This window comes from Podarcis bocagei (genome assembly GCF_964188305.1).
Source record: "Podarcis bocagei genome assembly, chromosome: 7".
Classification (NCBI taxonomy): domain Eukaryota; kingdom Metazoa; phylum Chordata; class Lepidosauria; order Squamata; family Lacertidae; genus Podarcis; species Podarcis bocagei.
The window spans coordinates 58,818,739-58,834,906 of record NC_138132.1 but is presented as its reverse complement, the minus strand read 5'-3'; the positions used below and the strand labels follow the sequence as shown (position 1 = coordinate 58,834,906).

General features: G+C 37.6%; 1 protein-coding gene across 8 annotated transcripts in view; it reads right to left on the bottom strand.

The window, feature by feature from the left end:
* Window positions 1-16,168, bottom strand: part of CHD9 (chromodomain helicase DNA binding protein 9) — a 66,366-nt gene that overhangs the window by 48,697 nt on the left and 1,501 nt on the right. For 7 of the 8 annotated variants that reach the window (XM_081201079.1, XM_081201084.1, XM_081201083.1 and 4 more), the window contains exons 2-3: window positions 15,556-15,648; window positions 9,660-11,247 (exon numbers count right to left, since the gene is read on the bottom strand). In XM_081201079.1, coding sequence (XP_081057205.1) covers window positions 9,660-11,084 — 1,425 coding nt within the window. In that variant the 5' untranslated portion in view covers window positions 11,085-11,247; window positions 15,556-15,648. The remainder of the gene's footprint in view (window positions 1-9,659; window positions 11,248-15,555; window positions 15,649-16,168) is intronic. The other variant, XM_081201080.1, reaches the window with a different exon arrangement.

Genomic DNA, 16,168 nt, shown 5'->3' with positions numbered 1-16,168 from the left:
ATGTGCACCATATCATTCACAGAAGGAATATACTTCACAGCTGACTTGTAGAAAATGATTAGATACCAAGGCCACACAGAATTTGTGGTCCCCGAGTGGGAGGTGAGCTAGGTTTGCCTATCCCTGGAGACCTTTAGATCTAATTGTTTTCCAAAATTCTGAGAGATTTAATAAACTTCTGTGCAGTTGGCCTTACTCGCCTCTGCAATGAAGACTGACCTTGGGCATAAATACAGCAGCACCACGCATTTTCTCCAGGGCTGCACGCCTTGATTTATTGGGCGACAGAAAGAGCTAAGAGAGCAGGGGAGATGACTTAAGTGTGCATGGCAGAAGATTGTCCCAGAATGCTGAAGAAATGTGTCCAGTGAAATAAATGGATTGGAAAATACCTAACCCTACTCATGGGTCACGCACCTAAAGATCACAACCAGATGTCAAGGTGCTACACACAATAATGAGTCTGAAAAATAGTTTCAATATACTAATAATCATTTGAATTTGGATCCTACAATTCAGTCTTTGAGCTGGTGTCTCAAGCAGGTACTTGCTGAAAATAATGTATGGGTGAGGATGTTTTTTCTTATATATATATTTTCTACACATTTTTGTGCCTTTTATTTTTATCCATCACTTTATTACTTTATAATTGAAACCTTTTCAATAAAATATTAATAGAAATGGTTTTGAAAATGATGCCACTGTAGTTTCTAGCTTGGCCATGGGACAGAGATTGCTTTAGTAGTCTTGGTTGATGATCTTCATTTGAAGGTCAAAAGGAAATTTTCCTGCAGATTCTTTTGGATCTATCAGTACAGGTTAAAACACCAATGGAATTAAGCAGGTATTAAGGGTACTTTCTTATGGTTCCAACTTTCTCTACTGTTTCATATCTATATTAAATGATGAGAACTAGATGCTCTTATATTTTTTATCAATGTTCTATTGTCTTTTTTCTGTGTTGTATGATTGCAAATTATGTTTAATAGGCTATTTTAGGACTACAAATTGCTTCAGAAAGATCATGCTTTAATTGGAAAGTAGACTATATAAAATGTTCATGTTCCAAAACAGTACTGTTCAATGAACTTGTGGTTTATCTGCTACTCAAATTTGATTTACTTATTTGGGCATTTATATCCTGCTTTTCTGTGACAAAATCAAAGTTGGTGCTGTTCACAAAAAAGGAACCAAGCATTTAAAATTATTTTATTGACCTTCTATTATTTGGTCTGCTACTCTCTTTAAAGAAGTTTTTTTCATGGTTTATCCCTCCCCGTTTGTTCTGTTTTCAGTATTGACACTAGACATCTTTAGCACTTCTTCAGAACTACAAAGGCAAGATTGAAATGCAATAAATAAACAGAAGTATAGGGTCCAGATCAAGGGAAGTAATAGTACTGCTCTATTCTGCCTTGGTCAGACCACACCTGGAATAGTGTGTCCAGTTCTGGGAGCCACAATTTAAGAAGGATGTTGACAAGCTGGAACATATGCATAGGAAGGCAACTAGGATAATCAAGGGTCTAGAAGTCAAGCCTTATGAGGAATTGTTGAAGGAGCTAGGTATGTTTAGCCTGGAAAAGAGGAGACTGAGAGGAGATATGATAGCCATCTTCAAACATCTAAAGGGCTGTCAGATGGAAGATGGAGCAAGCTTGTTTTCTCCTGCTCTGGAAGGTAGGACTCAAACCAATGGTTTCAAGTTACAAGAAAGGAGATTCCAACTAAACATACAGAAAAACTTTCTGACAGTAAGAGCTTTTTGATAGTGGAACCGTCTCCCTCAGGAGGCTGTGGACTCTCCTACCTTGGAGGTTTTTAAGCAGAGGTTGGATGGCCATCCGTCATGGGTGCTTTAGCTGATATTCCTGCATTGCAGGGGGTTAGACTAGATGACCCTGGGGTCCATTCCAATTCTAAGATTCTATGATATAATTTGAACACCAGATAGGGGAACCCATACAGGAGAGGGCTGCTGCCTCATATCCTGCCTGTGTATTTCCTGCATGCACCAGGATGGACACAGTTCTTACATTATTATCAAGATTTGCCTTCAGAGGTCCTCAGTGGGAGCTCTTTCTTTCATAATGGGCTAAGTGACTTCCAGCAACTCAGCCTCACTCCCTTGCCTCAGAGGTGCTCAGTAAGAGCTGTTGCATGTGAACTGCTAACTTCCAGCAGGCTTCAACATTCACTGAGTAAGATCTGGCTGCTCAGACTCACTAACCTCAGAGGTCCTAAGTGGACATCCTCAGACACCAGAGAAGACCAAGAATGAGGACAAAAAAAACCTGGCATAATTTATTATCTGTGCAAATCTTTTTGAATGTAATTGTATTGTGCAAATATTTTTAAGCAGCTTTGTGTGTCTTTTAAGACTACATAGTAGAATAAAAGTATCAAACAAATAAATATTATGAAGCCACAAGTAGGGTAAATATGAAATATTCTGATTTCCAGTATTATTACCACATCTACAAGTGGTGACCTCAGTTCTGGAAAAAAGTTTTGGAATGAGGAGGAAAAACAAATCTGGAACGATGTGGTCCTGCAGTCTAGGAACCCTTTCTCTTTCTCTAGCATTCTCCCTGGGGAATCAGATACCCATGGATCTAAAGCACACCATTGACTTACAAGTGGATGCTGTATTCAAAAACAATTTTTACCATATTTATTTATTATATATATTTATTAAATTTATATCCTGCCCTTCCTCCCACAGGCAAACCTAATAAGAAGGCTATACAGTGGTACCTCTGGTTATGAACTTAATTCGTTCCGGAGGTCCGTTCTTAAGCTGAAACTGTTCTTATCCTGAGGCGCACTTTCGCTAATGGGACCTCCTACTGCGTGCATGTCTCTGGCGCGCAATTTTCATTCACATCCTTGGGCAAAGTTCGCAACCAGGAGCAGCTACTTCCGGGTTAGCGGAGCTTGTAACCTGAAGCGTTCGTAACCAGAGGTACCACTGGACACTTATCTGAAGAATAGATTTCATTCACTGCCAATGCTTTTGTTACTACTAAGTTAATGTAAAAGTGTGCAAAAACACAGCTGCCCATCTTTTAACCGGAATCGTATGCCAGATAGGCAAACTTATAGCTAATGGCACTGACTTCCAACTACCTTCCTGGTACAATAAAAACTTGGGCTTAAACCTGGTATATCTTCACTACATCTTCTCACAATTGGGCCTATCTACCTATAAGATCGTGGAAGAGAGCCTGATCCAATCTCCTACTACTTTAATGGGTTGATTCCAATTCCTTGCAACACATGAAAGTGAACTCATTTTTGTATATGCAAGTTTTTAACTAAATGTTGCTAGAGTCTGACTGGTTAGATGTGTGGTTTTATTATTTTAAAATAATAAACTATTTTTATTTTTTTCTGTTGTAATTGTTGGAAGATGCTGTAGTTTCAAGAAGTGTAGGCTACAATATAATTAAACAAATGGAGTCCCACAATATAAGCAACTATCAGTATAAATTTCAAATGCTGAACTATATTTTTATATGGTATAAACAATACAAGGAGATCAAGGTTTAGTTTCAATCCAAATCTATACAGAACTTCATAGTCAGTATAGAGCTCATATAACAAGGAGTTCCCCACAAACTTTACAGTTAGAGGATGCTCTCCACAAAAGGATTATGAGGATGGAGCATTATTAGACCACTGAAGTGAATAGGAAAACCTCATGCAGAACTCCCAGTGTGCATCAAAGCTCTCACATTCATGCCATAACAGCTGTACTAGTGCATGTAATTGCTTAAAACACTGGATGGATTTCCTCACTGTATATCTTTCACATTTTTTGTTTGCTGTTGTTCTTATCTTTACTATGTACTTTGTGGTTTTTATTTTGTAATTTTATGTTGTGAACTGCCCTGGGAGCTAAGGATGAAGGGCGGTATACAAATTTAATAAATGAAATCATCATCATCATCACTCATTTTCCAGGATACTGGAAATTTAATTTATTTTAAACTTGTATATTGTTAAAATAAAAAAAATCTACCAGCAAATATCTTGATTATCCCACCTATACTCAAAATATGGATTTTATATTATTTCACAGCTTTCTCGATAAATTTGCAATATAATTAAACACATGCAGTGCAATCACAAGCCTCTTTACTCAGAAGCAAATCCTACTTAATTTAATGAGACTTAATCCTTTATGAGTGTATTTTGGATTGTGGTCATAATATAAAGCTTTGTTTTTCCTCTTATTGGCTCTGTTAAATTCATTTTAGAAGAAACATCAAGTCATATATGTATGTTATATACTAGATACAAGTAGTTCTTTAATTTTCCCTCTGCGGACCAATTGAACATTGCTGGGGTCTTGGACCACGTATTTTATGTTTGAAAATCAGAGCACATATGATAAAATAAGTGATATTTTATAAACCACAATCTGGCCTTTCTAATGTGATGGATGTGCCTGTTTTTGTAACCACAAATTTATTAAAAATTGAATGTTAAATTTACTTTACCCTCAAGTCAAGTTTGGCATTCAACCTGCTTCTGCATTTGGACTTGAGAGCAGGAAGAGGTGAAAATCTCAGTTCACATCAGCACCATATTATGAAAATTACAGGCTCTAAACCAGGGCCTTGTTAGCATGCTTGTTAATCTGGGCTTGATCAAAAGAGCCTTGATATTGCCAGAAGAAGAAAAAAAATCAATTTTAGGGTCAAGTGCAGAAATTGAGTTTGTTCCACCTTTCAACAAACCACGGTTTGAAAACTTCTGTTATATTCCTTCACATAACATAAGCTATGCATTTTGGAACACTTCAGTAAGTTTCACTTCTCAGGAATATTAACAGGAAGAAAGGACAAGAATCAGTTCTACTTTCCTAAGTAAGAGACATGTGATTGTGAGTTGGTTGAATAAACTGGATTTTTGGTTGTTGAAACGAGCTACAGTGAACCTTCAGCTTGTGTATTCCCCTCTCTCTTCTATTGCTCCAACATATCCATGAGGATATTGGAAGCTTTTACATTTATTCCCCCCCCCCCAATTATTTTCAGCTTGTCATTGATGAACTGTGATTAATCTTAACTTTGGTTTGTTTCTAACAAATCAACTTCAAACCATGGGTTATAAAGGTGATTTAGATGAAAGGGGACCAAAACACAGGTGAGCCTAAGACTCATTGTGGCTTGTTCCCATTACAGTAAACCATGATTTATCATGATCCCCAAAATGAGAGCTATAGGTACTGAAATTTATTTTACAGCTGTTTCTAACTATTATTTTTTACTGGATTATTTTAAATCTTAAACTTTGCAAAAGATCTGAGTACAGTGTTTAATATCTTCCAGTTCCAGAGAAATTAAACATACAGTTTAGTTTGGCTTTGATCCTACCCACATCCTCCTTATATACTGGAGTGATCCACAAATTCCAGCCTCTCCTCCCCTTCCTGGAATCCACTTCCTGTTTGTACTCTGCTTTGAGTATGCATGGAGGAGGCCAATAGGACAAAAGCTACTGTTAACAACTCTGCTTTCTGTTACTTAGTTTCCTGGCAGAGTGCTAGGCAGCCTGTGCAGTGCAGTACACCAAGTAATAGCTAGGATCGTATTTCACTGCTGGCAGTCATTCCATGCAAATCCAGGACACGGAGGACTCATACTAACAAAGAATTGACAAGAAAGACAACAAACAACCACCAAGGTCTAACTTGTGACTTTAGAAACATTATATTAATAAAAATGGATAAAACATTTTTGTAATATATTTACAATGTAAAAGCTGACCTGACAACTTAGAAATTTGTCCATACCCCGTGTACCAAAAAAGTTTGTAAAGAACATTAATAGGAAGAATTTGTATCTGCTTGCTTTTAAGTATGTTACATTATTATATGCAGGATTTAATTTGTGCAGGCCAAAATTTAAAGCAACAAATAAAAAAATGGGCAACAGTACATGGTGTCATGGAGTAATTTTATTATTTTGAATAATAAAAGAGGACAAATTAAATGTCACTGATTTCTTAACATATTTAGCAAATGTTATCTCCCTCTCTGCACTGATATTAATGAGAAAAATTAGGTGTTGACATTTTAGGTGCCGCTTATGAAAAACTGTAGGCTTTTTTGAAACTTGCACCTGCATTTATAACTTTCAAAATATTGTTAGCAATTTCTGACTTTTAACTGACACCTATTAACCATCATAGCACCCATCAACCTTCTTCATAAGGTCTCATTTACATATCCATGTCATTTTGTAGCATCCATAGATGCATCCACATAACTGGAAATTTATCTTGCTTAATTTTTCATCAGAGCTTAATAACATAAGCCAACGTTTAAAAGCACCATGTCAGTAATATTTCAAGCAATGTCAATGTTACCACATTTTCATTTCTCATGCTAAAATTTGCTTCACTAGCAGCCTTCACCAGCTTTAGCTTTGCATTTTAGAACTAGCTTGGTAGTCATAGCTGAAAAGAAATAGCATACAGGTGAGTGCACAGAATTCCATGCAAGTGAATGAAATGCTTCATCTCTCTTCTGCACCAAGCACAGAAACCAAAAGGCCTACTAGAGAAGGGCCTCTGAACCCAGCAGGGCTCTCCACTACTCACTCTGTCATCCTCTAGCAGGAGAGTAACTTTTTTTTTTGCAGGCTAACAGTTTATTTTCAAGGCTGATGAGGTTACTGGCAAAACACTGATTTCACCTCTCCTAATGGTATACTTCCTAACAGACATTCTAGGAACAGCAAGTTCTGCAACTCAAAACTTCTAAAATAACCACTCACCTGGTCAGCACTGACAATTAAGAATTACATCCAGGGAAGCTTTTGAAAGAGTTGCTTTTTCTTGTCTTTCGGGTAAAACATAAGCAAATGTAGATAGAGTGGTACCTATGGTTACGTACTTAATTCGTTCCGGAGGCCCGTTCTTAACCTGAAACTGTTCTTAACCTGAAGCACCACTTTAGCTAATGGGGCCTCCCGCTGCTGCTGCGCCGCCACCGCACGATTTCTGTTCTCATCCAGAAGCAAAGTTCTTAACCCAAGGTACTATTTTTGGGTTAGCGGTGTCTGTAACCTGAAGCGTCTATAACCTGAAGTACCACTGTACTGTATGTGTGTGCAGGTGGGAAAGTGAAACTATTTAGGATGTAAGCAACTAAATCATGGGTTTAACTCAGGTAAACTAACTTTTTTGGGCCTGAGGGATGCAGTGAGGATTGGCCACACCTAAACTGCCACATGCCACACACACAACAATCCACATGCTCAGCAGAGAAGGGGGATGGATGAGCAGTCTGCAAACATGCAAGCAAGCAGTCAGAACGAGGGTGGGGGATTGTTTCAGTAGACACATACTCATTCAGCATTTTTCTTTCTCAGGGCAGCACTGGTAGTGGAGGATATCCTACACCAGGATTGCCCTGACGACGATAAAATACACTATCGTTCAGCTCAGCTGGTTTCATTCAGCCCTTATCACAAATCTCAATGTTACTTTGAGATGCTTGCTTCATTTGGCTCCCACTGAGGTCTTCTGAAAAGATGATACCTCATGATTGTCCCTAAGAGCAGATGCTTCAGCTGCACTCTAGATATTATCTTTTTAATAATACAGGTAACTTGCAACTTACACACATTTACTCATGTGGATTCAGCTATACATGCTTGGCTATTAAAAAACCCCCAACAAATTTTAAAAGGGGGCAGGCATCCAGGAAAAAAGACTTTGCCAATCCCACCTGCCATTGAACACAATCTGTTTTGACTATATGAAATTTGGTTTACGCGCTATCCCCAGAACATAATCAGCAAAATGCAGTTCACCTGACATTAGCAGAAAGTTTACCAGTATGTGGAAGTGCAAAATATCAGCAAGGTCAAACAGCTTGGGGATGCAGTTTTGGGACAAAAACAGCCAGGGAATGGAATGGACACAGCAGGAGCCATCTGGTAAGTGCAAAGAGAGTTAAACATGACCTCACAAAGCTGGTGTGCATGTTTCTGGGGTTCACATAAAACTTTTGAAGGTCAAGAACTTGGGGCCAGGTTACCCAAGGGATGGCCTCGTCCCATATATCCCTGCCCAGACAATGCACTCCTCAGAAGGGGCATGGTTGAGAATTCTGCATGCCCCAGATGTTCACCTCACCCCAAACTGGGCTTTTTGTGTTACAACTCTAGCCCTCTAGAATCAATTACCAGCTGAAATTAGGCAGGCGTCTTAAGTCTCGATGTTTAGCTGGCTACTAAAAATGGTCAGTTGCTTCAGGGAGTGAAGTGGTTTACAAATTTGTAAATGAAAATAAATGGCCTGTGAGTTAGGCACCCTTGCTTAAATTGAAGATTAGGATGGCCAACATAATAATTAGTGTTTGACATATCACTTCAGTTCATACAAATGATTATCTTGTCACCCATTGTGCAGAATTTTGAAAGCTCGGTGATCTCATATTTAGGGCTCATGAGCAATATCATTTATGTTCCCTAGACATTCTACCATATTAATCATTGTGACCTTAAAGACTTCATGATTTGACAGCATCAAGTACCTCTGCCATCTAACTGTTATGTAGTTAACTACTGCTAAGCAACACCTGCCTTTCGAAGAAAAGAAAGATGCATTCTCCTAGATTCATGCTATGCTTAACACATGAGAAAAAAAGTATTTTACAGCCCAAAAGGAAATAGACAAATGAAATATAAAGAATATATTACACTAGTATTTGGTCATGCCAAAATGTCAAAAAGAATACTCTCTTGGAAAAAGTATGCTCAAATAGCAGTCACTATTAATAACAGATTTGAAATCAAAGGGATGTTTTATGCTCACTACTATAAATTACACCATAATTTGCTCCAAAATGTTTTCAAAGTAAATACTAGGTTCTCATAATAAAATATTAAAATCCACAGCCACCTACATAAATAGAAAAAACAGAATCCAGTATTTCCATCAATATTATATATTGCTAATATTTGTTACATTTTTTATTATATATATGTATGTATGTGTGTGTGTGTGTGTATATATATATTCAATTCTGCTTATTAATTTAAACAATAATAGTTATATATACAACTCTTCATGGCAACAATGTTCAAAGCTAGAGTCATACCTCTATGTGTTATTAAAAAGTCCATAAAGGTGTTTTATAACTTCAATTAATTTGAGATGGGGGAGAAAAAACAAAGCAAGCAGCGTTATAAAGCTTATTTCTCAACACTTTTTTGTATTTTTTTTCCTTCCAGTTTATACCACAAAACTCAACAGTTGGCAGTAACGAAAGCAAAAATAACAGTCTGCCAAGTCGTACAGAAACAAACTGAAATGTGTATTCAATTTTGGAAGATATGGCAGAATGCTGTATTTTCTGAGATGGAAGACACTGTAAAGTGAAGTGTGCAAAAGGCATTTAGAGCTAAGATTTAAATGCTATTTAGTATTCCATCTCAAACAGCTGGAAGTTATAAAAACCTCTCCAAACCACCCCCCTTTTTAAACAGGATCCTCTACTTCAGGATAGTTCTTCTTACTAATGGATTATGGTTCTGCCTCCTTATATTGGTTGAACTACTAACTACTTTTGACTAATAGCAAGGTAAAAATGAACTAGCTATAGCAAAATATAACCCTCCCAGAAAAGCATTACCTACCTGCCCTTGAGCATTTACACGTTTTCGCTCTTGCAGGTGTTGATTAGAACTAGGAGGATACCAGGGATGATTGCAATTTTGAGTCTGAGTCCGAACAAGGTGGGAGGGCTCTGTCACTTGTGGGGTAACATGGTGTTCTAGGTGGTGTTCTAACTCATTACTTGAGCTGTCCTGCACAAATGTAGATTCACTGAACTGGGGAAGGAGATCTTCCTGAAGGAGAGTTTCTGGATCCAGTTCTGTAAATGATTCAGCTTGAGATTCGACTTGATGAAGCAAGTTCTCATCCAAAGACGAAAAACCATTGCCTTCTATAGGATCACTGAAATAGCTCAGCTGAGGACCAGAGCCAGCAGGGGCAGAAAAATTAATGTTCACTGCAGACAGTTTTGAACCACTGAAGCTGCCCCGAGGATGTGCTGAATGCAACACATGGAAACTATTTGAATTTAAAGATGGACTTGAGTTAAGGAGGTTATCTGTATTTTCTTGCTTGGTCCCTATCTGAGGAGCAAAGGCATCACTCTCTGGAAAATCAGATAGAGAATGAGTTTGTTGACTAACAGAAAGAGCTGTCGAAGACTGTAGAAGACTGGTAGGAGAGACATGGTTACTAGAGTAGGAATAAGGAGGTGAAAACTGTGTATTAACAGAGCATGGAGTAGGAGAGTGTCCATCAAAGTTTTCGTCTTGAGTCCCACAAAATTGAGGTGAGTTACTTGCAGTCTGAGAAAATGACTGCACAGAGATAGACTGTTGTGAGTCTGAAAGAGTAGCACCTTGAGGTGCATGAGAAACACTGGTTCTATGTGAAACAGACGCATTAACCTCCATGAAGTTTTCTGACTGACTTTGAGTGTCCTCTTCTGCATTGATGCCATTTCTGTTTTGCTGCGACTGCAATGAGGCACACGGATGGTGCTGTTCGCTGGCCTGAAATAAGGCAAAGTCATGGTGTGCTACAAAGCTTTTGTTCTGCTGCATAGATTGTGAACGACCTTGGTGAAAAGGGGATCCATTCTGATTTGAAACACTGCTAGAAGTTTGGTGTCCCCACATTGGGCTTCCATCTGCCACATCAGGAAACATCCCATTGGTTTGGCTTTGGGGATGGATGGGTGAGCAATTAAACTCAGAGTGTGGTGATAAAACATTTTCAGCTGGGCTGCTGAAGGACTGGTTTACTTGAAGTTTCAATGAATCATACTGATTTAGCTGCCCAAATTCATTTATCTTTTGTTGAGTGTGTGTTTCCTGCACATGGTTTAACGAGTCGATGTGTAAAGGTTCAAACTCTGCACCCAAGTTCAATTCATCAACAAGTGAAACAGGTCCAGTTTGTACAAAAGCATCATCAGACAAACTTTCTAAGGTATCACTAAAGAGGTTGGCATCATCAAAAAAGTCCATCATAGGATCTGTCATCTTGATATATCTGTGCTAGTTTGACACTACTCCAAATGGAGTCAGCTAGCCTTTCGGCAGCACACAGCAACAGAGAATTTGCAGTGGTCAACACCTTATCTAAGCCATGTCCACATCCATTAGCACATTTGAAGAAATAATGTCTTGAAGTGTTTAAAATACCCTAGGCAAGAGGGGAAAAAAGCAATTAAGCGGTTACTTTAAAATGTTAATGTATGGGGCTGTATTTTAAATTACCACCGCCCCCCAAATCATGTTTTGTCTCCTGTCATGTGACACTTAAAATACAGAAATGTTGTTGCAGATGGACTGATGTGAACCCAAATTTCCAACTTTCTGATATATTTCCTGAATATACATGCCACTAATCAATTGCTATAACAATACATATGTTTGCATTAGACATGTAACCTTTTTACTATATAGGAACACAAGCTGAAATCTCAGGTCATGCCTTTTACACAGAAATCTTATCAGCTTAGGGGAGCAGTTATTAAGGAGTTCTAGTCACCTCCATATACAAAAGCGAAGACAAAAGCAGGATAACTTAATCTTCAGTTAAATGCCCAGAACATTTCAGAAGGAAGGGTTTGTAGATACTGGGAAAACCTGTGTTTGTCCATGATACTGAAAGTAACTATCTGGTTAAAAGAGTGTAACTACTCATTGTATGCATAATAATACATGCAGTTAACAATCAATTGTGTCATATCTACAGCACTTGATTTCATAACATTATTTTGCCACCGCTTCATTCTTTTACATAGAAAAGGAGCCTTTAATTAAATGTTTGACAAACAATCATGGATTCAATTTTAAGAGATGGTTGTAGAGTTTGATGTTTTATTATATTTAAATAAATCTGTCAATCTTTAAAAAAACTAGCTTCAAAAATATTGATTTTTATTCACCACGGTTTATTGGGACACAAACAAGTTGACAGAATGTAATGCTGTGTTATCATAAGTATCATATAAAGGGCTTCCACAGTGATTGCAAAACAATCTTCAACCATATCAATATGGATTTTAAAATGACTGCTCTAAAATAAATGAGCTGTAAATTTCACCAATATATAATGTGAAGTATGTGGTATAGCATGATGGGAAAGAACTTAAGGTTCAAATGTTTCCTCCTAACATCACCATCCCTGCCACTCCCCCTCCTCTTTAAGTGCATTTGCAAGTAGGAGATTATAAGCTTTCTCTTCTGATCTGACTTAACCACAGTTTAGCATTAGATCAGAATTCTAACCTTTGGTTAATCTGAACTACAGTTTGTTGAAACAAGCTAGCTTTCCAAACAATGATGTCAAATTAACCATGTGGCTTGTTTGAAAAAAGTCATCGTAAACCTAGTTTTTCAGGTCTGATGAAACTACTTGTTAAGCAAAAGCTAAACCCCCAGAATCCATAATTCCTACCAGATGGGAGAAAATGTGAACCCAAGGGCTTGCCTAGGATCATTCACATCATGTTACACTATGGTTTAATATGATGTCTGAACATAGCCAGTGTCTTTCTGTTGATTTCCTCCTTGGTACATCATACTTAAAACTATAAAGTTTATTTATATTTGCAGGCTGTCCCCTCCCATCATATCAGTAAATGTCATGACAATCCGAGCTCCGGACGCTCATGCTACTTTTTAAAATAAGATTTATTACAGCTTATTACTTTTTAAAAATGTATTTTTTCAAGGAATTTGTTGATTTGTTGTCAAAAGGGCTATAACAAGTTTCTGTAAATCTATTTTATTTGCAATGATCTGAAACTTCAAGATAATGTGGATCAATACTGGATTTTAACTATTTATGTTTTTGTTTGTCAGTGACATTACTGTTATGACTCAGTTCAGTATTAGAAGGGGATTAGACAAATTCATGGATGGTAAAGTAATTCAACGACTACTAGCCATGCTGGCTATGTACTACCATCACTGTTGGAGGAAGTTGCTGGAAATCATAAGGAAATAATGCTGTTCTTGCAGGCTTACCATAGGTGTTGAGTTGGCACTGTGAAAACTTTGGTTTGATACATTTTTGTGACATTGTTTTGATCTTAAGATAAATGGAGGGTTTTTATAGTTTAATCCCTACCAAGCTGCTGAACTTTCAAGCGGTTTTACGGGGGGGGGGGGAATCTTCAAAATTTATCAGGTTCATCTACTCACATTTTGAGGATGTATACAATCATTTAACATAATTGTTCAATCTTCCACCTCAGGTAGAGTCATAACACATTCTACACGTTATCTAACATTTCTGCATTATAATTTATGTTCCAGCAACACAAAAACTGATTATATCAATTAATTTGGCTACCATGGTAGTTCCTACGTAAACCCACAAACTGTATCAGCATATCCATTTCATAGCTCTTGACTAAAGTAATGCCCCTTAACTTCAGTACAGTCACTTAAGGCTTTTCAGTTAACCATATGTAAAAAAGCAAATAAGCAAGTCCAAGACCATAGAACCATAGAATTGTAGAGTTGGAAGGGACCCCAAGGGTCCTCTAGTCCAACCCCCTGCAAGGCAGGAATCTCAGTTAAGGCATCCATGACAGATGGCCAACCAATTACTGCTTAATCCAGAAATATCTAGCCAATGGAAGCTACTGCTGTTATGAATTGCCACTGTAGTTATATTGAATACAATTAAGTTTTAACATAACTGTCACCAGCTGTGGATAGTATCCAATGCATTTGTTCTGTTAACACAAAGTTTCCACTTGCACAATGGCTCTGTACCCCTTCCTCTCTGCCGGCACCCTACGCAAATCTATTCCAGAGATTTGGGGGAGCCCCAGGAACAGATTTAGCGAGCACATGGGGAAAGAAGACAGAGAGGAACTTCAGCTGTCCTTGCACTAACTGAATGACTTCATGGAATACCACACTGTATTTTTTGCATTTCATTTCTATCTGACCTCACTGTTTATATTTTTTCTCTACTTGCAAACTGGGCATGCATATCAGTATGGACTTACTATCTGAAAGTACTACTCTGTTTGCAGAGATGTAAAACAATGAAACTGTTCCAAGAAATATAGATCAATGCTAACAGCATTTATACAAGGTCCAGAATGGAAACTCCATTTAAAATGCTAAATCACCACCAACAAAATAATCCACAAAATCCAAATTACTAAAGATTTATCAGTGTCATCTGCTCCAACATCCCAGAGAATTCTATCCAAGATTAAATTGCTTAACATTTCAGTCTACAAAAGTACGCATTATTATCCTAAATAACTTTCCTGGAATTTCAAATGTAACTTACTTCCAAGTAACACAGAGCAAACTTTAAGAATCAAGTTTTATTTAAATCACTGGCATTTACTTCAGCTGGAACTTCAATGAGATGCAGGAAGATTTTCTGCAAGTTCAATGGAGTTCAGGGGCTACTCCTTCCCACTGCAGTCATTGTGCCCCGTTTCACAACACATGCAGCATGAAAAGCCACGGGGAAAATCTGCACTGTGTGTGTGTGTGTGTGTGTGTGTAAAAAAGAGAGACTGGAATTGCCTGAGCATCTGCACAGCAGTCTTAGAAGCCTGAATTTTAAAAAGACAGTGTAAAGCATACTATTCTGAGGATTATCAGTTAATCATATATACTCTTTTAATGTCCAACAGTGATAATAATTGCTTGAGCATGTGCATTTCCCAAAAGGCAATAAAATTCAGGAAGTATGATTCTGCCTTTTTAAAAAAAAAATCCTGTTTTTATTTGGTAAGTGTATTAGCATCCATTCATTCAACTTACATCCACTGCACTGACAGATCTGAAAGTTTCCTGAAATGAGAAATTTGAGAAAATATCCACATCTATCAGTGCAAAGAATGTAAGATAAAAAACCAGTTCCTTAGTTTACTCCATGCTGGAATTACTGGTGAACAGAATTGCATAAAAGAGACCATACAACATCGATTCCTACTTTAGCCAATTGTCCCTGGAAAATATTGAAGGCCAGGAACACAAATTATCTATTACCCACGGGAATCTATATACAGTGGTGCCTCGCAAGACGAAATTAATTCGTTCTGCGAGTTTTTTCGTCTTGTGAATTTTTTGTCTTGCGAAGCACGGTCAAGTCGCAACTGCAACTCTTCAAGCGGTTTTAAGAAAAAGGAAACAAACTTGCAAGACGTTTTCATCTTGCAAAGCAAGCCCATAGGGAAATTCGTCTTGCGAAGCAACTCAAAAAACGAAAAACTTTCGTCTTGCGAATTTTTCGTCTTCCGAGGCATTCGTCTTGCGAGGTACCACTGTATATCATCTTTGTAATTCAATGACATGGTAGAAAAATAGGTAATTTGAAACCACCTGTTTAGATGGCAATTAACCTGGCAGAACCACAATATAACTGGACAGAAGTTGTATACAATGCTTAGAGCTCAGATAGGGTAGAATTTGTTGGTCTTTCATTTGCTGTTAAATTTGGTGAAATAATCAAAATAATCCTTACCCATTAATATGAACTGCATTTCCATTGCAAATGTCTTACATAATCCTAGGAAATCCTTGACCCCCCAGAAGGTAATTCATTAGTATTAGTGATCTGAAAGACAAATTACAGTACTGTATTAAAGAAAACCACAAATTTTCAAACTAATTGCTTGCTTCAGTTGACTTCAAATACCATATATTTGCTTAGGAATGCTATCTGAAATACATCACAGCCTAAAAGTAGAAAAATTGGATGCCCAAACTAAACATTCCACAAGTACAAATATAAACTATAACTGACAACAGACTCACTCAGATCAAAACAAAAGAAAACAAGAACTTGTGTGCTAGTGCATCATCATATTTTATCATTATTGCACTGGTTGAACAGCTGTACTTCAGTCGGTCTCAATCATGGCACATGTCCTGTCACTACAAACCTCAAATAAGTAAATACTTAAATTTTAATTTTTAAAAATGCAGTTTCCTGAAAAATCCATACAGTAGAACCTCTACTTACGACCGCTTCTACTTGGGCCTGATCCAAGTTGCGACCGTGGCAAACCCGGAAGTAAATACCGGGTTTGCCGTGATTCGCAGATGCGTAGAAGCAGCTTCTGCCATTTCCGCAT